Below are 22,017 nucleotides of genomic sequence, written 5' to 3'. Positions count from 1 at the left end.
TGTTGGAGGAGAGGGAGGGGGAAGAGGGGGAATCTGTGATTGGTATGTAAAATGAATAAAAGATTCCATGAGAAACAAAAATGTCCTTCACATGGCATGTAGTTCCCTTTATAGAGAGCTTGCTTAGCAAACAGAGTAAGGCTATTCCTATTAAATGTTAAAACAAGTTGTAGCCCTCACAGATATAGGGCAGGTAGTATGATGCCTTCTGCTTCCTTGATCACTGACTTGATCACTGAAAAAGTGTAAGCATTATAGAAGTGAGTCCCTGCACAGGTTGGATTGGTAGCTAGATATGACTGAACTCAGGGACAGATCCATCACTAAGTGGCATTGCCTGTTTCTTCTAATGGTGCCTCAGTTCACTGATCACAAGCCACGGGAATTGTGCTGATATTTATACCATTACTGGGGTCTGCCACAGGGTAAACAGGCACTGTTCCACTAGCCCCCCCCTGCCCCAAACAACTGTATGGATTTTGATGATGTGAGATGCCCTCTTCCGCATGAAAGACTTGTTATAGAACGGACAGTCATCCCACCCAGCTCTACAACACCTCTGAGTCAGATATCATGTCCAGTAGCTTAGACTTTATCAACATTAGACATAATAGATGGAACTGTAAGGAACAATACATAAGTGGTTCACAAGTAGATTTTGCACTTAAGCCACGGCATTGCTATGCACTTCTCTGACAGAATTACAAGTGCTTTGCACAAGGTATGAAGGGCACACACAGGAGCATTAAAGGAAGAAGGCTTCTCCCTTGGAATACAAAGAGTGCAGTTACTAGACACAGGCTTCACATGTACAACTGCATGGCTGACATTGGCACCATTGTAAGTAGAGATTGATTTCTGTAGAACATCTCCCTTCTGAGGAGCGGCCCTGTCAGTCATTTCAGAATGAGAGCCAGTCACATTCTCCCTCCTACACAATGCTCATTACCGCTTGGTGTTGGCTTGTCTCTTGTTGCTGTTTCTTCTTTCAAGTTTTAATGAAAACCAGCCATTCATTTTTGGGCCACTTAGCTTTTCAGAAGGAGTCACATTTTAAAATGACATTTAACACAGACCCTAGATGAGTGACTTGGAACCCAACCCGAATTGGACATATAAGTCATTCAGTATCAGGAGAAGTCCTCATGTTGCTATTTTAACATGAACTGGACACCAGACTTGACAGAAAACATATTAAACTGTCATGAAGGACCATTTGAAATCGCAGTGGTGGAGCAAAACAGCAAAAGATTACAAATGCCCATTGACCTCTTACTGAAAATACAGACAAAAGCCAAGACTGCTTTATGTGAATGCAATTGCTTTTTATAAACAAGGGAGGAGGACGCCTAGGTGATCATGCCAGAGATTGTCCTCTCTGCTGCAGTTTGTAGAAATGAGCTTCCTTCAAGATCTGGTTAATGTGGGAGTAAGGACCTTGGTCTTGGCCCAATGCATAGTCCTCATGGGAGAACTCGGGGACTTCGCAGTTAAGTTCAGCATGGTCCGGGTTTAAGCTGCTGTTTGGAACACTTTCTCTGTTGGTGTTATTGATGTTGCTGTGGATCTTTTCATTATCACTGCTTGACGACTGGAAGGAGAAAGACAGAAGGAGGATGGCTATTATGATACTGTCATCATTTCCTGGTCAGCTTGAAGAATACTGGCATCACACTCTACAAAAGACTTCACAGTCTATAAAGTGCAATCACTTGGGTAGCTCATTCCTTTCTCACAGCAGCACTATAGCTCAAGCTGGTGGTTAATGGTACCCATTTGACAGAACAGGAAAGAGATGTCCCACAGGCCCAAAGGCCAGTCTGTGGGAATGTCAGGGAGAGGGTTCAAACACTGGCTTTCTCACTCCAAATGCGTCCACATATCCTCTGGCCCTGTTCGTACCGTGCATTCCAATTACCTGCACCAGGGAAGTGTGCTCCCAACCTCCAGGAGAAAGCAGCAATCAATGCTGCAGACTGAGATAGGGATTTGATGAAACAACTAAGATGGAATGCAGGTCCATGTTCCAATGTGGCAAAGAAATGATGGGGAAAGCTCCATTTACATATATATATATACATGCACAGGTACACACACAAATAACAGGATCTTTCCGTTCCTGTCCCCAAGAGTGGACATAACTGTTCTTCCTATAGCAACTCAAGGCTCCACTCATATCTCACACTGGCCTTGATAGTTTTAAATGACAGCTGTAGGCCAACGCTCAGCATTTCTAATATCTGACACCCCTTGGTCTCCTATTTGTGGTTCAGTGTGCTTTCTATACTGTGTGTTTTCTCTTAATATTGTCTTTCCTGGCTAGAACTTCACTCTGTCTTACTGGTGATACTATGTGGGATCCCCCCCCCCCCGCAAAAAGTGTGTTATTTTGGAATTCAGTAGACCAGGGATGCAATTCAGTGGTACTTTCCTCACATGCACAGGACCTTGAATTACAGCTCCTTGGGTACAGGAACACACACTTGTGCTCATACTCATGGAGTTCTTGTCTTTAAACTTAAGAATTTCAAAGGGGGAGGAGGTGATCACAGTGACCCTTATCTGAATCGAAATGGTGAACAATATTGGTATTGTTTGTTTTTTTTTTTTGGACAGGGTTTCTTTGTGTAGCTTTGGAGCATATCCTGGAACTCGCTTTGTAGAATGGACTGTCCTCACAGAGATCCACCTGCCTCTGCCTCCTGAGTGCTGGGATTAAAGGCGTGATCCACTACTGCCTAACAGTATTCTATGTCTTATAAAGCCATTTTTCATGTTCATAGCTGTAAGAATGACAGAAACCAAGATGTGTCGTCATTCTCAGGTCATGTGGATCCCCTCATCTCACTACATCACCCACAGGTATCATATGGCTTTATATATGCAATGAGATTCATGCATTCTAAGATTGTCCGTGAGAGACACAGAAGGCAAATGAATCTGTGTAACTGTCAAATAGATTTCCATGGATTTTAGGGCTATGCTTATGAAAGAGGTCTCAGAGGAATCCAGACAAACTATACCACTTAGTGGCCTCCAGTGTAAAAATCTAGACGTAGCAATTTTACTATATGGTTTGCTTATAAACACTCAAAAGCCAAGTAACCTATCACATTGAATAAAATCACCCAGTACACACTCTTGTTTCCCTTAGGTAGATTTACTTTCTTGGTTGTTTGGTGTGGGTTCTTTCTTTCTTTCTTCTTTTCTTTCTTTCTTCTTTTCTTTCTTTCTTTTTTTTCTGCTGGACTATATTCTGAACAATATGGCAAGTAGGGGAACCATCAGAAACGGGAGCATATTTGGTTTACACTCTTGTGACATGAAGATTATAGTATCATATGGAGAGGAATATAGTAAGTACATTAAGGGGCTGAGGATATGGTGACATGGGTAGAGAGCTCACCTAGCACACAGGAAATACTGGGTTGAAGCCCAGTTTAGCAAACCAGGTGCTGAGAAGAACTGGTGTAGAACCAGGTGGAAATTGGAGGATCAGAATGTCAAGGTTATGATCATCTTAAGCAAAATAGTCATGTTGAGGTGAACTTGATCCACCTGAGACTCTTCCTATGAGAACTTAAAGAAAAACTCACAGCCCTGAATGGAATTCTTCAGAGCCATTGAGAAGAAAACAACAGATGACCAGCCTCACATTTCTAGTTGGCATAAAATTTTTACCTCAGTTGTATACAGGCATCATTATTACAATAATGGTCATTGATGGGTTTTACAACTTCAGCATCTCAAATATTAACAGTCAAAAATCACTAAATGATTTTTATAAGGAAAGCAACTGCCAGGGCATATTAGCACATACCTGATATACCACCACTTGGGAGGCAGAGGTAGGAGGATCTGGAGGTCAGTCTGGATTACATAGTGAGTTCCAGGCCAGTCCTAGCTGTGTATCGAGTACCTGCCAAAACTGAGAGCCAGACCGGTAGACAGGCAGGCAGACAAGAAAAAAGAATGAAGGACGGAAAGAATGCCAAAGCAAAATAATTTAATCTAAACAATACTACTTTTATTAATTAAATAGAGTCTTCATGGCCATTTCTGGTAACAAGGATGATACAGTCCAGAAGACATGCATAAAAGTAAGATTATAGAGACTGAATAGGTTGTTTTTTAGTGAGTCTCTCTCTCTCTCTCTCTCTCTCTCTCTCTCTCTCTCTCTCTCTCTCTCTTTGTGTGTCTGTGTATCTCTCTGTGTGTGAGTGTGTGTATCAGTGTGTGTGTGTGAGTATAATCACATTAAAGAAAATGAGGCCAAAAATTTGACAGTGAGCAAGAAGGAGGGGTGTATGAAAGGGTCTCAGAGGAAAAAGGGAAGGGGAGATGATATAATTATATTATGATCTGAAAGAATAAAATAAATGACTGAAGGAAAGGATGAAAGGTACCTGCACCTGCCAGTGTAGGACAGGCGACTATTAACAGGCAGAACAAGAGCTCAGGAGTGTGAGGAAGATTTTGAGAGGCAGACACATGATGATAAGATGAGGGTGTGTGGCCCCTACAGAATTTCTCCAGCCATAGAAAGCACAAGAGCCATCATGGCAAGAACATGTGGAGGCCTGGGCTTTCATGCTGAGAACTCCATTGAGCTGAACAGACAGATATTCTAATGGACAGATGGGAAAGAGGACAAAGAACACGGAGGCCACCCACACAGTTTTGCTAAGTATCCCCAAACAGGCTGTGCTCATCTTGATGATGTTGGCAGAAACACATGGAACATGCACTGGTATCCAGAGAGTGGAGGAGGAAAGAGTCGCTGAGAGCTCTGTACATACACACAAGAACATCCCAGCCACTGCAGAGGACTCCTGGCCGGGTAAACATACATTCCTGGGACTGAGTTTAGAAGGCTCCCCAGGTTGAGTTCTCCAGTGTAATCAATGGCCAAGGAAGGGGCAGCTGCAGAAAGTAGGGTGCAGTGAGCAGCTCTAGAAAAGGAACCGCCACAGAGATGGTGGCAGGGATGCAGACAGCAGCTTAGAATCACAGGAGAGAAGGAAGACAGCACCTGGAAGAAGGATGGCAGGTCTCCAGGCTCCACAGGAGGTGGAAAGACACCTTCAATTGGCTAATGATACAAATGACGGGAAAATGGAAACGGAAGCCATAAGAACAATGTGATCATGGAACAGCATCACAAACACTGAATGGAAATCCACGTGTATTCATGATATAGAACTGGAAAACGCTTCCTAAGTAAAAAGCAAGTGAATCCAACATTTTTCTACCTTCAACCCAGCTTTCTGTGCAATTCCATTCCTGTATACCTGAGAGACATTTGTTTCTGAACCCCAATAGTGTAACAAAATTCACCCTTAAACCTGCTGCACCCCCGGAATTAGATGCTGTTTTTTACAACTGAAACTGACAAGCCCAACCATGCCCACTGAAGTCTTTAGACTAAGAACTCCCAAGGCTCCTCACATTTGCACTGGCAGCCCACCTTCTCCAATCCCTCCAGAAGGATGCACACTCTCTTGAGTCAGAAGACTGTAGAATCACTACTACTCTGTTAATGAGCAAGGGAATGAAGGACGTTCACATCTGAAGTTCTGTGGGCAGGTAGTCTAATCCAGGCTCTCTGAAGATCAGATGGTAAAATTGGGCCAGACCTTGAGTTCTAAGCTGTATTTCAACTGAAAAATTCAACCTCTGATACAAGCTATGTCACCTCATCTGTGTGAAAGAAGGGAATGGATTTCAACAAAGCAAACAAAAGATGACTAGGAAAACCTCACCTGCAGAAAACACGTGGACATGTTTATCTTCAATCCACAACTCAGCTTCTAACGTGAACTTGCACATGAGAGTTCTTGCCATACTTGGGCATGCTCCATGGACAAGGGTTCTTAAAGTGTCTACAAGCTATTTGGCTATCAATGGCCAGGCTCTCGCACCCCGTGCACACCCATTCAATGAATGTATCTTGCAAGAAGGTCATTTCAGGGGTACCCACTTTGCTTAGGCTTTGACAACACAACTAAGGACATCTCTTTGGCTCAATAAGAGACTCAGAGCCCTCTAATGTTCTTGTCTTCAGATCATACAAAGAAATCAAGAGCGATGTAAATGGCCCCCTACTCAGTTCATTTCTGTTGCTGTGATAAAACAACCAGACCCAAAGCAACTCAGGGTGGAAAGTTTTTCTTTGACTTACAGATCCAGGCTTTCATTCCTTACTTCAGGGAAGGCAAAGCAGGAATTTAAGAGCAGCATCTCACCTCCAGTCAAGAGCAGAGAGAGAAAGCACAGGGATCCTTGCTTGCTTGAGCGTTTGCTTATAGCTGGCTTTCCTTTTCTCCTATCCATTCTGGGTGCCTTGCCCAGGGAGTGGCACCACCTTCAATGGGTTGGCTCTTTCTACATCACCAACAGTCAAGACATACCCCACACACGCACCCCAAACTGATTGAAATAATTCCTCAGGAGGACTATTTGAAAGTCAATGAACTGAACAGGAAAATTATACTGAGTAAGGTCATGAAATCCCCAAAAGGAAAAACACCACAGCTTTTCACTCCTATGTGCGTCCTACCTTTGATTATTTTGTATTGTATAAGCCTTTTGCACCCTGAAGGCCTATGTGCTGTCACAGCAAACCAAATCAGACCGAATTGGAAAAGCCCAGGTTGAATGGGTAAAACGTTCCCAGGTGATTCCCGGCCCCTCAGAGAGGAGATGGAGCTGAGAGGCTGGAAGAACCACCTGTCTGTTTTCCTGGATGCAGCTTATATACCTGTGGGAGTGGTCTTGAGCATCCCTAGGGAGGAGCTGTGTTTGGTGGACTTTGAAGGGGAGGTTTGGGGAAAAAGATAGGGGAGGCGAGTTGAGGTGGATCTTCCACCAGAACATCCCAGACTCTTTGGGTACAGGAATGCCAGGGTGCCAGGGTTTGAGGTAGAGCTCCCACCCAAACAGTGTGCTTATCCTGGAGTCCATTTGGAACCCAAGAAACTAGAAACAGGCCATTGGGTTGGGGGATGTCAGCTTGCAGAGACAGGAATTAGCAGAATACTCTAAAATGAATGTAGAGAGCAGAAATCCTGGAGTTTGAAGGGCTCTTGCAGTTTCTGGAGTGATGGGAATGGGAAAAGCAGGAGTTGGGGTAAGGGCTAACCAAAATGAAGTGTGCAGAGAGAAGATGTGTGAGAACCCATGGCCTTAGACCCCAGGTAAAATACATGTAACAAGAGGAGGTAGTGGAAGGCATGTGATATGAAAGAATGTGAAGGGAATGGGGGGGGGTTAAAGTTTAAGTGAGAATAGGGGATAGGAGTGGAGAATAGAAGGCAGGATGTGGACATGCTAAGGAAAACTAAGGATGTATGAACAAGCTTTATGGAGATACACTAGATGGTAAATGAGATCATACATGATATTTTTTAATGATTAGTTTATCCTATGTGCATTGGTGTTTTGCCTGCATGTATGTCTGTGAAGTTGTCAGATCCCCTGGAACTTGAGTTACAGACAGATGTCCCATGTGGTTCTGGGAATTTGAACCCAGGTCTCCTGGAAGAGCAGACAATACTAATGACTGAGCCATCTGTCCAGCCCCCATACATGCTATTCTGAACAAGGATACTGCATGTGGATGAACAATGGTATTCCCAGAAGCCGTAGGTCATTAAGTAAAATCTCCGCATGGCACATAAATACCTCCCTATTGTCTGGCCAGCCTCAGAGGTGACCAAATAATGAAGGCTATTGCCATTACTCTTGGTTGTCCAACAGAACAAGATGGTAGGACCCTGTAGCTGAGACACTATACGCTTCTGTTACAGATCACAGGGAAATCAGTCTTGAGTTCACCAAGAAACTCTCCCAGCTGGCCAATGTCCATAGTCCCAAGAAGGTATATACGTTGGCTGTCATGAGGGAAAAGACATAAGTGATCTTACCCATTGCTGGACCCTGTACGGTAAAATACTGGCCCGACAGGCATGATGCGTCCACTGGTGGAATAGTTGCAGTTCTGTGCCTGAGGCTAACCAATTCTTCTCCTGATTGGATCTGAGGCCTGCTCCACATGAGTGAATGTATGCCTAGCACTGTAAACCTAGTCAAAACCTATTAGTAGTGAGCCCACAGTTCCTCCAAAGTGCTGGGGGTGGACTTACTGTTGTTCTGCTAAATGGCTATGTTGCTAAACTGTCTTCTGGATATTTATGTTTGCATGCATAGGTCTGCACTGCTCTCAACACTGGTTTCAGAAGCTTCTAGTTGCAATGAGTAGTGGTCAACGTGGAAACACATAACTGTTCAAAGCACTGACACTAGGCAGCTGTGAGTGCTGAGCACAGATGGGACATCTATAGCCACCTACCCCTGCCATTGGGCTCAGGGAATATTGCAGATGAGGAGGCAGAAGGAATGTAAGGGCCAGATTACAGGAAGGAGTGCTGTGAAACACTGTCCCCTGGTTATGGTATGGCTCTTGCACATGGGAACCCATGGTAGCTGTGGTTAGCTGCACAAGATCTGAACATGATGAAGCCAGGTTAATCCCCTGGGAGGTGCTTTTGTGGCTGTACCTCCAGCTAAGGAGCTATTGGCCACTGATGGCTGCTGGAGAAGGAAGAGTCACTTCTCTCTGGGTAGATGGCCCCTGGTCAGTTACCTTGGACTCAGTGGATCACCCCAAGGCTCTGTGCACTTCAGAAGCACTAGCTGGACAGAGTGGGTTAAACAGGTGCATGGATACACAGTGAAAGGGAGGCTCTGACACCTAGACCAATATTGGTTGGGGGAGTCCAGGGTAGAGCTGCAGGGAGAGATTGTAGGTGAAGATGATCAAGAAATATCATATCCACGCATGACCTTTCAAAGAATACAGACGAGTATTAAAAAGAGATCCTCCTCTCAGGTGGTTCCATGTCCTGTGAGGCTGGCATGGACCACAAACTGCTAACACCAGAAAGAAATGTAAGAGGCTACCAAACATTCCAGCAGACAGCCTAACTCACCCTGCATAAAACAGTGGTGTCACTAAGAGCTGTAGTCCCAACAGCTGGGGAAAATCAAGGATGCTCAGAAGTCTAACCAGAATAGGTGTGAAGCCCCTAATGTATTTTTCCCATTTGTCTTACTGCTGTTTAATTGGAACTTGAGCATTAGTTCCCATGTGATCAATAGCAGAGTGAAGGTCTGGGATCTGTACTAGTGACCCACAGCTACCCCACACTGTCCATTTCTTCTTTTACTCAGCCATCAGGAAAACACTGTGAAGCCATTGTTCTTTATCAGGAAGACAGACATGTACCAAAGCTTTCTGTCTTAGGTTTGCACTACCATGTCTCATACCTTTGTTCCAGGGAGCAGATTTACACATGGAGGTCTAAGGATGCTAACCTTGGAAACAAAGGCCAGTATTCATATTTAGGTGACCATATGCAACAGAAAACTCAGTGGGTCAAGAACACTCCTTGCTTGACTAGGGTAGGTCTGGGTACATTTTATCCAAAACCTACCTGTGTTTGTGTCCCAGAGGAAGGCACCTGTTGACAGGCCTTTTATCTCTTGTTCGGGAAAGGAAAAATTGAGCCATACTTACTCATTACCTGATGAGACTTGTCCAGCAACCCTTTACAATGCTCCCTCCTCACTAAGTTATGCTTCCATTCAAACCATGCTGCATTACCACTTACTGGTTGTTAAAGTGAAGTCTGTTGAGATTGAAATGCCAGCTCTTCAGCACAAGCATCACTAAAGCTTTCCCAAATCCCTTCCCACAACCCCCACTTGGTTCTTAGGTTTTTCAGGGAGAAAGCAAGAAAGCACTGTAGCTAGTAGCATGCCTCTCTGTTCTTGCAGTTTATTTCTATCCTAACTGCAGAAGGGGTTCGATTCTCCCTCCTCATTTGCAAGGTGGAGGAATTTCTGGAACCCCATTCCTCCTGGTTGTGCCTAGGAATGCCTCTCTGACAGCCCTGTCTCTGTTCTGATGCACAGTAAAATCACGCTTATGTCAATACTTAAAATCCTGCTCTACCTCAAAGCCATTGCAGCCAAGGAGAAGACTTTCCCGAGGACATCTGGGAGGGTTCTCTTGCCTCATGGAGATGGAAATGAACACCACAGAGCGGGCAATAAGTCAAGTGGAGAAGCTGGGTGGCCATAGTTCCTACCTCTATAGCACGCGGGTCCTGGAAGGCCTGGTCCTTCTTATTCCTCTTCGAATGACGGGGAATTTGGGTGTCTTCCTCGTTGGCACCTCTTCTCCTTTTCCTGAAAAGAGTTTTAAAGGGAGAGGAACATCTGTCATCATTCAGCAACTGATCTCTCAGGTGCTTAACTTTCAGCCCCGTGCTGATACCCAAATCCGCAGCCTTGTCTGGGGATCCACCAGTCAGAGCTGCTCTGATGGATTCAGATTCTGCAGGCAGATGGCACTAGGCAGTGGAGGAAACATGTCCAACAGGAATTCTATGTACACCCAAAGCCCAAGTTCAAGTTCCCCAATCAGAATCTTAATGTGAACCACTGCTTGGGACCAAAAACACAAAGATGTTATGCTCAAATGTTGAAACTCTACCTGACCAGCCCCATTGTCCACTGAAATAACCGTTCCAGATTATATGGTTCTCAGCTCTGCCATAGGGCAGCTCTCAAGACAGGTGCGGCTTCTAGCGCCTATTTGCTCTTATGTCTCTTCAGCCAGTGGCTAGGAACAGACACTTCCTATGTACTGTCAGATTATTCCTGTTGCTATGGCGACAACTATTATGTCACTGGAGCTACTTCACTGCCATCACCACACTGTGGCTGATTGCTTCCCTGAAACTGTGTCTAGAAGTGTTTTAATATTTCATTCCCTTATATCTTCCTCCCATGCCCTCTTTCCACATATAATTAGTTTGTGGTATTTGACAGTATTATTCTTGAATATTCCTCATAAGTTATTATAAGGACATTCTTACATCAGTTATTTAATTAAAGATAACTCCTATATGTTTGTTTTGTCATGTATTTTTCTGAGTTCACATACTCTCCCTAGTCTTTAATCTTGCTCTAGTGTCTGTGAGAATACTTCAAGGACAGGTATCCCATTTAGATTAAAGACTCTTCAATTAAACATAAAAAAAATTTAAACTGAAGCCAAGTGGTGGTGGCACATGCCTTTGATCCCAGGAATTGGGAGGTAGAGTTAGGTGGATCTCTGTGTGCTCGAGGCCAACTTCATTTATAAAGCAAGATCCAGGACAGCCACCAAAACTACACAGAGAAACGCTGTCTACACAAAACAAAAAAAAAGTTAGCCAGAATTTAATGCAGAAGTTATACCTAGACAAAGAAGTGTTTACCCACATTTCTGGCAGAATCTATTGCCAATTACACTTGCAAATTTTTCCTAACATCTCTTTCCATTGAATAAAATTAAAGTGGACAATTAACTAAATCGTAAAACACCCACACTTGTTGCACTTGTGATTTAATGTAAAAATTTCTTTAACAAAAAATATTTCATATGGTGAAAAATAATGAGATATTGCATGTCTAAATCAAATGATATCATCATGATACAGATGCTATATGAATAAAATTATTCAGGAGATTTGTATATACTTTTACTTTGTAAAAAAAAAAATATAGCCTGTGTGTGTCTTTCCTGAGGTATTTGTACAAAGCAGACTCATTTTATATAGTTTTAGCTGCATATGGAAAATGAAAGACATGTGCAATCCGTTGAATTCTTCAGTCATAAGCTTTCATGTGTAGGGATCATGTCCAAATCATAAGAATATGTTCATAAATTAATGCATTCAATATAGTTAAAAAATTTAAAGTTACGTTTAAACGTTTATATCTCTGTGCGTGTCTCTATGCAGATACATGTTATGGTCTATGTGTGGTAGTTGGGAGACAACTTGTTGTAGCTGGCCCTTTCCTAATTTCCCATGCAGTCTGATTTGAAATAGACCATCAGGCTTGGTCTCAAGGGCCTTTAACCACTTTTATCATTCAATAATTTTATTCATGCACATGATTTTCTCTGATCAGATCTACCATAAAATTTGTCTTCTGTCCCCCCTGCCACTTTTCCGTCCCAGCTTCATGTACTTTGTAGCATCCTCCTGAGACCATGGAATGGTGCCTGTATGTGCACGGCTTTAAGAGCTTCTACTGGAGCAGGGGTCTCCTCTCAGGAACCAAATCCCTAACAAAACTGGATTCCTCCCCAATAATCGTCTACTGCTGATAGCTCCTCAGCTAGGGATGTGAACGCAGGAACTGCGTCCTAATCCACACTGAGATTTTTCCCGGATTGATCTTGTGAATGTGTTGTGCATGTGGTCACATCTGCCTTTGAATTCACGTGGGCCACAGGTCTGTCGTGTTGAGCAAATGAATTTTCCCTGAAAATGTCCACCTCTGACTTTTACAATCTTTCCTTCCCTTCTTCTCTGATGGTCCTTGATACTTGGAAGGGACAGATTCATGGTTTAGATGTCCCATTTGGGGAGAGCATTCCAAGTCTCTTATTCTTTCAAGTTGACCATTGAAGGTTTTGGTGTTAATTATTATCAACTGCAAAAAGAGGCTTTCATATGATTGTTGAGAGATGAAGTAATGTATGGATGTAAAGAAAAGTTAGAGGGAAGTTTAATATTATTTCCATTAAGCAAAGTAATAGCACTAAATTCTCTTTAAGGTGAAACAATTTAGAGACCTTTGGCTGCCAGTACTTTGGTTGGAGGATCATTCCTCAAGGATTTCATCCCCATTGTCTGTAGGACAATCGAGTCATTATAATCCCTGATTTTCAGCAGCAGCAGAGAGGACCAGACTAGGGAGCACTCCACATCCCAAGTTTTACATTTCTTCCTTACATGGTCAGTTGAGGCTAACAACTGGGCTCTAGTGTCTAGAGTTGGGACCCTTGGCCCCTAAGAGGGGCTATTGTCAGAGGTCCAAAACCTAGACTCTCAAGACCCCTGACCCTCTCAGACTCCTGGAACCCTTCCAGGGAGGTGGATCCCACCCTTTTCCATCTCTGGCTCCTCACAGCCTTCTGTCTTTCTTCAGCATCAGTGCTCTGGCTCCTCTGTCCTTCTGTTATCCCTTGTTGCATTCTCTCCTTCTGCTTCCCATCCTTTCTGCCCCAGCCTGTCTGTCCCAAGAACTCTTCCACTGCCCCCTTGCTGCCACTGGTGCTACCACAAGGGCTACTGCCTCTGCAAGGACAGCAGAGGCTGCTTCTAGGAGTCTGCTGTCTCAGTTACCCTCTCCTGTTCAAGCTACCAGCTTAGCCCAGGGGGTCATGAAAAACAAAACTCCAGACACCAAATTGGCAGAAAAGACCACAAGGGACGTTTTTATAACTGAACTAACATTACAGCAGCAGAGGGCAAGCTGACTCAGAAAGTGAATCATGCTGCCAGCTCATACAGCAAGAATGGGGGTGTGGCAAAAGTCTTTGCATCAGTAACTTCACAACCCTTCATGCTGATGGAGTGTTGTGAACTGCACCCATGGCAGCCATCCCACTGGGCCACCAGGGCATCCCACTGCTGCCCTCTGGCCTGGGTGAAATGGCTGCAGAGCCTTCTGAGGTGTATACCCAGGGCTGTGATGCCAAAATGCAAACCCATACAAGACCTCTTCAAGCTGTTTGAGAACACCCTGGCAGGTAGAGCACCTTCTGGAGATGGTATGCACATGTCTTGGCACTGCAGTGTGCTCAAGGCATCTGTGCACTGCTCCAAGCCACCAGGATACAACCAGGGCACTTTGGTAGGCTTCCAAATCAGAGCCGCTTAAGGCTGACAGACACAAGCAGACAGACAGCCTGTGACAAAGTGCAGTGTGAGAGTCTGAGTCACACACAGAGAACATTCAAAGGAGATTTACAGTAGAGTCAAGGGAAGCTCCAGATAGCACTAACAGTTCCAGCATTTAACAGCACTGAAAATTATTTACCAATGATAAGTGGGGCTTAATATCCCGGGCTGGAGTGAGAGGCGGGTCCCTCTGATCTGTCACAGAAGGACAAGCATTACTTGGCATTTTAACCATAATTGATTAAAAGTAATTGGTGTGGGATGGTAGCAGTAAAGGACAGATGTTTTAACAGAAGACAGTAAGTGGGGCAGAGTAGGTCTAAAAGCAACCTAAGATGTAAAAGGACATCTAAAGAGCAGTGGGAAATGCAGCAAGCACTGTGCCTCCAATTATCTGTGATTTTTCCAGGTAGATCACAGATAATGCAAGCAAAGAGGTACTGTAGAAATCAGGTAGGAGTGTTTTTGTTCTATGGCAGTGAGCAAGACTTTAGACCACATGACAGAAATCCCAGGAGACAGGGTGGCAAGGAAGGCTTAGTGCACATCTAAAATATTCACAATGAGGCCAGATGTGGTGGTGCATGCATTTAATCCCAGCAGTCAGGAAGCAGAGGCATGTGGATCTCTGAGTTTGAGGCCAGCACGATCTACAGAGTGAGTTCCAGGACAGCCAGGGCTAGGCAGAGAAACCCTGTCTCAAAATAATAAAGTATCAGAAAGAAAACAAACAAACATCCCCTCAAACAATTAAACTGAATTCCTTAAGGTCGCCCACTTTAACAGTGAGTCTTCTGAGATTCAGATGGCTTTGGGGTGGGTCTGGCAGTAAGTTTCATGGCCACAGAAGAAAGCCCTCAAGGCTATCCTGGGTCTCCTCTCAGGCTGAAGTGGAAATAGTGACAGGGAAGGATTGTGACAATTTGCCAGGGGTTCCTTCGGAGGCATTCACCAAGTCCTAGAAGTTCCTAAATGGTCCCTGAGTACAGTGTGCCTAGTGTTCATTGCAAGGGAGGAGGATGTGGAAAGGCCTGACATGGGGCAGCCATGCAGTGAGGAAAGGTGCTATTACTAGGGATCTGGTGGGGTAGGGTAACCTACTGTGTTCCTAAGGGTCTCTCTGCATCTCAGCCTCTTACCTCTGCCTTGGACAATCCAGAAACTGCAACAGAGCGCACCAGAAAATACGGAATTGGGGGTATGGGACCCAATAGACCACTCTTGAAGGCAAATGAATCTAGTTAATGATGGTGGCACAAATAGGCCCAACTAGAGCTGTCAACCCCTCTGGTGGCATTTTCCTAAGTGACTGCTTGATGTGGAATCTACCTTCCAAATCAAACCTTATCATTGAACGCAGACATATTTTCTTTTGGAAGGCCAGACATGAACTCTCACAAATGATGGGTTTTCAGACAAGACTGGATGGTCGGTCATGAGGCTTTTACCATATCCTTGAAGGGCACTTTTACTGTGCCCATCTCAACAGGAACTAAACATGTCTGCATGGGCTTTGACTGGGAAGTTTGCCTAGTAGTAAATTCTCTCTGAAACCTTTTGAGTGTATCCTCACCGTTTATAGACCAAGTGCTAACATTTTACACAAATTCGTGCAAAGAAAGCTGTTCTGTCAGGCACATCTTTCTACCAGCAACTTTGTACTCTCGGTGTGGAGTATGAATGTTGAGGAGAGGACTAACGTCAAGGTCAAGGCCAAAGAGATCATCAAATACCTGTGTGCCAGCTTGTACCAAGACCGAGTGCCTTGCTGTTCACAGTGCTGTGTTTTTAAATGCTCAGCTGTTATGTGCACACCTATAAAGACTCCCTGCACTACTGATTGTCAGTTGAGTCTAATGAGGAAACACTGATCCTGGAGGGTTCCATTTTGGCATTACCAGAATGTGTGTGTTCATCTGCTTCCCAGAAATATGTCCTTGCATTAGTTAACAAGTTTGCATGGCTCCTTCTGAGCACAGATGAAAACGGTTTCCAAATTTTTCATGGACAAATGTTTGTAGTAAACTCTCTCTGTAAAGAGCCACAGTGGTAAGAACAAATGTACACGATGGCATTGCACATGGCTTTATAGAAATATATGATTAGATATAGCCTCTTGTTATTTGTGTGTATGAATTATATAGGTGTGTGATGTATATAACACACTCTTATGGCACACATATACATCATATATTATTACATGTATAAGTTTTATAAAACTTTTGATTTGCCTCTACATTCCTAGGCCCAGTAGTCCAAGGAGGAGCCACACAGAGCAGAGAAACAATTGACTGGTGAGAAGGATGTTACACCTTAAAGGGACCAGTATCAGTACAGGACCTGCTACAAGCTGCAACAGTATTCAAAGTAGGATTTCAGCTGATTATGACAAAACTAATACCTGGACAAATCCAAGGGTCTTCCAGTGGTCAAGCTGAGGCTCAAGGAGCCTTGATGATATTTGGCTTTTGATTATCAGCCATTTCCTGCTATGAGTTTCTTGTGTGCTATTGTAGCTTTTCCATCATTTATTGGGCACCATTTTCCTACTACTGAAGGAATATTTAGATGACCATCTGCGGTGACAGCTATGCTCAGCCAGAATCCCAGTTCAAGCCTCCCTGTAATTATCATCATTGGCAGCATCCAGCCAGGTCCATCCCCAGTGGGAGGAAAGAAACTTATCAGAGATACATCTGTACTATCTAAGGACAGACTTAAGTCTCCAGACTACCTGTTTGAGAATGCCTGGCGGATGTGCCAATTAAGCTTAACTTCCTCCTTTCCCAAATCTTACCTCTAGTTCCAGATCTCCTTTTACCTATCACCAGAGACATCTATCTGTACATAGGTTGCCTAATGACAGAGCACAATTTCCCCCATCCTGCAGAAAAACTGCAGATAGCTTAAATAGATAAGAGACACAGGAAAAAAGAAGGCAGTTTTATTTTCTCCTATTGACCTAGCAATTTATATATTCTTAACGTTTTCTACCAATCAAATTTAAGATTATAGTTGAGCACATAAGATGCCTCTTCTTAAATATTTCCCAAATTTAGCCTTTAGTTAATTCATTTCCCCATTGGTCACTTCCCTTTTGGGTTGCAAATGATAATTAACAATTATTGCCCTTCTATGTGATTGTTATCAACCCTCTGTTTGCCCTACCAGGACAAATATATATCAGGACTTCCAGGGCACCGGAAGGAGGAAGAAGATTTGGAAGAATAAATGACTGGACTAAAGCTCTGTGTGCTGAGATTCTATTTCCCAAAAATAGTCCTCGCCTTTCGAACTTCTCTGTCCTGAACCCCTGGGATGTATAATGTTAAGGCTGGACCCTCTAATATTATACAAGAAGGACCACTGAGACCAAGTTCTCAGCACAAAGGACATTCATTTGCCCCAGGAGGACAAAGGACAGGAAGTAAGAGACAAGGACAGGAGATAATGGATAACGGAGAAGGGGAAGGGAAAGTGGGTGAGGAGTTAGGTGTATTTGTCCCAGAGGGACAAAGAACTGCCTCTGAGTAGAGAGGAGACAGACATGGTCTACAGGAAAATGGCAGTTTATAAAGGTACAAGGGGAAACCCCATGTTAGGATGAGGTGCTTAAATTTAATTGATCATGTTGAGCCAAATGGGCTTTTGATAGCTGGACTTCAATACTTTGATAGCTAGACCTCAATACTTTGATTGCTGGACTTTGGTAGTCAACCTCAGGAGGAGGGAATGGCCAAATAAGGGAAAGGACATTGGTACCTAGCCTTCGGGATGTAATCCTATGGTTCTTAGCAAGGCAGAGGCAATGGGGGAGGAGGGCAAGGCCTCCCAGAGCCATATTGCCATGGTTGTCTAGCTACAGTCCCTTCAACCTGTTCAGAGAAAGTTGAGGCACTCCGTGCCATTCAGGATGAGGTCAGCTGGAAGAAGATGGCCTACACAGAATTCTTTTGCACTGTCTATTTAGTATCCTTTAATCTGCAGGATTCCTCCATTGCCATTTGTTTTTTATGACACAGAAGAGTTTTGTTAGAGTAGCTGGTTTGAAGAACACTCACGAATCTCAGCTTGTTTACTACATTTTACGGCTTTTTTTTTTTTCTTTCTGAAACAGTCTTTCCTGACTTGCGCTGGTATAAAGGCCAAGGATAGTTCAGTTTGGAGCTCAGAGTGCAGCTAGGGATATTGCAGTTCCCTGCCTTGATGTGTTAATGCATGAGCAACGTGGACAATTATTACTCTCAAAAGGCAAGGGCAACAACAAGTACAATCATACACAGACACAAAACAGTCAACTCACTTTCCTTGTGGTCTCCCTGGGAAAGGAAGTAGAGGGTGTTGGTTTTGTGTCCTGGTTTTCCTTTATTACTTATTGTTTTCTTGGGGTTCACATTCATCACCCTAACTTACCTACAGGCTTTTAGTGAATAAGCTCTGGAGAGTTGAAGATGACCATGGCCTCATTCATGTACCATGTTTCAGGACATCCAATTATAATGATTTTGTGTGCAGGGGGCTGGCCTGGAAGCTGATCATCAGGAAACGGTTGGTTAGAAGACTGATGATGTAGAGCCCCAGGATGATGCTCTTGTCATATTTTGGAAGATGACTGTAAAGTGATGCTTCCAAAGCTAGGGCCCCTTCTAAAGCCAGAGACAGATATGGGCATCATCGACATTGCATGGCATGGCATGTCCACTGTGGGAAATATTACTTCTTTCGATACTTCAAAAGTAACTCACTGTTATTTTGGCATCAGATTTCACTTGCAATTAAAGGATTCTCTGATATCTAGTGCAGACCCCTAATGCTTGCCATCAACTGTTCTGGACAGAAACAAATTTGATGAACTCATGCTACCTTATAAAGAAGGAAAATGTTTTCTTTGGTGTACATAGAAGTCCTTGAACCAAAGACTGATCATGTCGGCACATTTTTAGGAAGATCTGTGTTAATAAATCCATAACACATGTCTAAAACACTAATGTGCATTTTCACAGCACTATTAGGACCATACAATTTCTTATAGCAGTTGGAGTCTCTTGGGCAAATAAGGGGGCACACATGCTGAGCACACAGGACTTTGGGAGACAATGAGGATGAAGTGCTTTCCTGGGGAAAATACCACCAGAGGCTAAAACAGTCAAACTAAAATATTTTCCTCTTAATTTTTCAGCACTAGAAACAAAGCAAATACAGCAGTATTCTATTTGTTCCATATAGACAACTCCAAGCATGGCAGTGTTTTCTCTTTTCGGTATTTAGGATATCATTGCAAGTTTGAACACGCATGTGACAGTGGGTCATATTTTTCATTGTTTCTGGTCGGTTCGAGTTTGGTTTTTCCTAAAATGTATACACAGTTCTGGATGGTGAACTGACAGTTTCACCTACATCACTTCAGCTAGTTGGTTCTGAAGTTCAAGACTCTAACATGGTTTTCTTTCCCCACCAGAAAGTGTTTTCATCCGCCATGCTGTACCTCAAAGTCCACTGCAGCAAAATCATATGCAGGACTGAAGGGGCCTGTAGGGTTTGGTGCGGTGCTTTTTATAAAATCCCAGGTATGGGCGTTGTTTATGCACTATTCAAGGCTTTCCAAAGGAAATTCTGTTGAGGAAGTCCAGAACTGCTCTGTTCATGTTGTAGGTTCATGTAGGTTCATGTAGTTCATGTTGTAGGAAGCCAAAGGTGTTGGTGAGGACAACTTTCAGTCGTCCTCATGCTGTCTTCCTGTTTGAAATCTGCCCCTGAGTCGCTCACGATAAAGTCTTACAATTTGCTGCAAAGAATTCTTGCTCATGGATCAGTTGATTCCTAGCAGTTAATGCTACTCAACACTGTGTCACTTGTAATTTTGTGCTTTCTTTGGCGTGGTGTGTAGACCAAACCTTGGGAGGTATTAACTTTTTTCTTTGCTTGCTATTGTACTTATTAAATTCAAACTCTTATTTCTAGTTACGTTTTTATCAACATAAACCAACAAAGAATTTTCCTCAGCGTCTTCTTGGCTTTACATAACTGGGAACCACTGACAGCTTGAAATTGACGTATTTAGAACCAACCCTCCCCATTGGAATCGACTTCATAAAAATGTCTGGCTCAAACAAAAAGTCTGAAAAGAGAAGAGGAGGTGGAGAAGAGGAGGGGGCGCTGTCTGGCTCTGGAGAGATGCCTCAGTGGTTAAGAGCTCTTGCTGTTACTGCAGACACCAGAATTCCCCCCCCCCAGCACCCAGAGCCTATGTCAAGAGACACATCACTGCTTTTAACTACCACCCCAGGGTATCTATTCTCTCCTCTCTTCTGGACTTGCTCACCTGAACTCCCATGTACACACACACACACACACACACACACACACACACACACACACACACACATACACACACACACTCACTCACTCACTTACTCACTAAAAATATAGGGAACTATTTAAAGTGACATCAAAGTGTAGCATATCTAATTTCTCCACATAAGCCTCAGGTTAGTAGGCTACAGAAATGCTAGAAATTGTGTGTTAGTATGTAGATTAAAAGGGAAAGGACCTAGGAATATATGCTCAGGTAAGAAATGGCAATGGCTTACTTGTAATTTCTGACCGACACTAGCTGTGTGGCAGCAGAAAGTACATTTATATCCTTTGCACTTTATAGTTTTTTTAAAAAAAAATTTTTATCTATGGTTGTGAGTCGCCATGTGGGTGCAAGGAATTGAACTCAGGACCTCTAGAAGAGTAACCAGTGCTCTTAACCTCTGAGCCATCTCTCCAGCCCAGAGATTTGTTTATCTATTCATATTCAGTGTTCTGCCTGCATGTATGCCTGAGGAGGACACCAGATATCATTGTAGATGATTGTGAGCCACCATGTGGTTGCTAGGAATTGAACTCAGAACCTCTGGAAGAGCAGTCAGTGCCCTTAATCTCTGCATTATCTCACTAGCCCTGCACTTTATAGCTTTGAAAGAGAAATTACAATACTTAAAACATTGCATGTTAGCTCTGATATCCAGATGGGTTAGCACATGATGTTGGCGTCACAATACACCTCTCTCCTCTCTCTCTCTCTCTCTCTCTCTCTCTCTCTCTCTCTCTCTCTCTCTCTCTCTCTCTCTCTTCCTTTAGCTGTATTTCATTTTACTTTTTATTTCTTTTAATTTTTATATTATATCTCTATTAAGAGATACTGGTACTGAGTTCAGATGGGGCCACCAAGCTGTCTTTTTGTTTTGGGTTTTTTGTTTTGTTTTGTTTTTCTTGACAGGGTAGATTTGGTGACTGTCCTGGATCTCACTCTGTAGACTATGCTGGCCTCGAACTCACAGATATCTGCCTGGCTCTGCCTCCCCAGTGCTGGGATTAAAGGCATGCACCTCTGGCACCTGGCTCCAAATCGTCTTTTCAATCAACTGGATTAAGCTAATGTCAATTACTATGTCCAGCGTCTAATATGCCAGTATTGCCCATGGCAACAAGACTGAAGCTGTTTGGACCCGGCGTGGCCCTCATAAATCTCTATGTTTTAATATCTCTAGTTTGTTCAAAATGTTCCAAAAGTGAATGAAATTTTAGCATGTATGTTCTTCAAGGTCAAATCCCTAGACACAAGTGCAGCTAGTTTGAACTAGGATTCTTCAGACCCCTGTCCACTCCCCATTGTTACTGTGTGTTTGCTTTTAATACTCTCTTATATGAATCACATTTATCATGTCTAGCCATGCTCTGCTTGGGCCTTAAGTTCTTTCATCAATCTGAATGTCATCACTGTTGTTTGTTTGAATTAATACATATTTTTCTTTTTTTTTGAATACATATTTTTAATTTCTGTGTAATAAAAACACAAATGAAAAAGAAAAAAGCCCACCCAACCTCCAATCCTAAGTAACTTATTGGGTACAGAATTTTGGATTTTCAGTACTTTCATGCGTTCTTTGTTTTGTCTACCATTTTTGTCTTGTGTGTGCTGTGCATGGTATATGCGTGTGCGCAATTGTGTGCAGGGATGTACTCCCCTGCACACACACATGGAGGCCAGAGCTCACAGTTTGGGCTGACTTGTCTGGTAAGCCATGGGGTCTATGTATCACTTTTCATTTCCCACTCTGAGAGGAGTGTGAAAACAATGTACACTACTGCAGTTCCTCCCTTTACATTGGCTTCAGGTTCCACGGTCAATTGTAGTCTAAAACCATTAAGTGGAACTCCACAT

General features: G+C 43.3%; 1 protein-coding gene across 1 annotated transcript; it reads right to left on the bottom strand.

Annotated features, from left to right (window-relative positions):
* Window positions 1-571: 571 nt before the first annotated feature.
* LOC119086634 (protein FAM104A-like) lies at window positions 572-10,821 on the bottom strand. Its single transcript, XM_037199029.1, has 3 exons — window positions 10,559-10,821; window positions 10,152-10,251; window positions 572-1,591 (listed from the first exon to the last, which is right to left on the bottom strand). The coding sequence occupies exons 1-3, from the start codon at window positions 10,570-10,572 to the stop codon at window positions 1,358-1,360; spliced, it is 348 nt and encodes a 115-aa protein (XP_037054924.1). The 5' UTR covers window positions 10,573-10,821; the 3' UTR covers window positions 572-1,357.
* Window positions 10,822-22,017: the final 11,196 nt, after the last annotated feature.

Source organism: Peromyscus leucopus, chromosome X (genome assembly GCF_004664715.2).
Source record: "Peromyscus leucopus breed LL Stock chromosome X, UCI_PerLeu_2.1, whole genome shotgun sequence".
NCBI classification, from domain to species: domain Eukaryota; kingdom Metazoa; phylum Chordata; class Mammalia; order Rodentia; family Cricetidae; genus Peromyscus; species Peromyscus leucopus.
Note: the sequence above shows the minus strand (reverse complement) of the source record. Positions and strands in the feature narration are given on the sequence as shown.

Bases quoted from the DNA above. Each gene is read 5' to 3' on its own strand.
- LOC119086634 (XM_037199029.1), bottom strand. The intron at 1,592-10,151 runs GTAGGAACTATG...TTCTCCTTCCAG, and splicing joins AGGACCCGCGTGCTATAGAG to TCGTCAAGCAGTGATAATGA.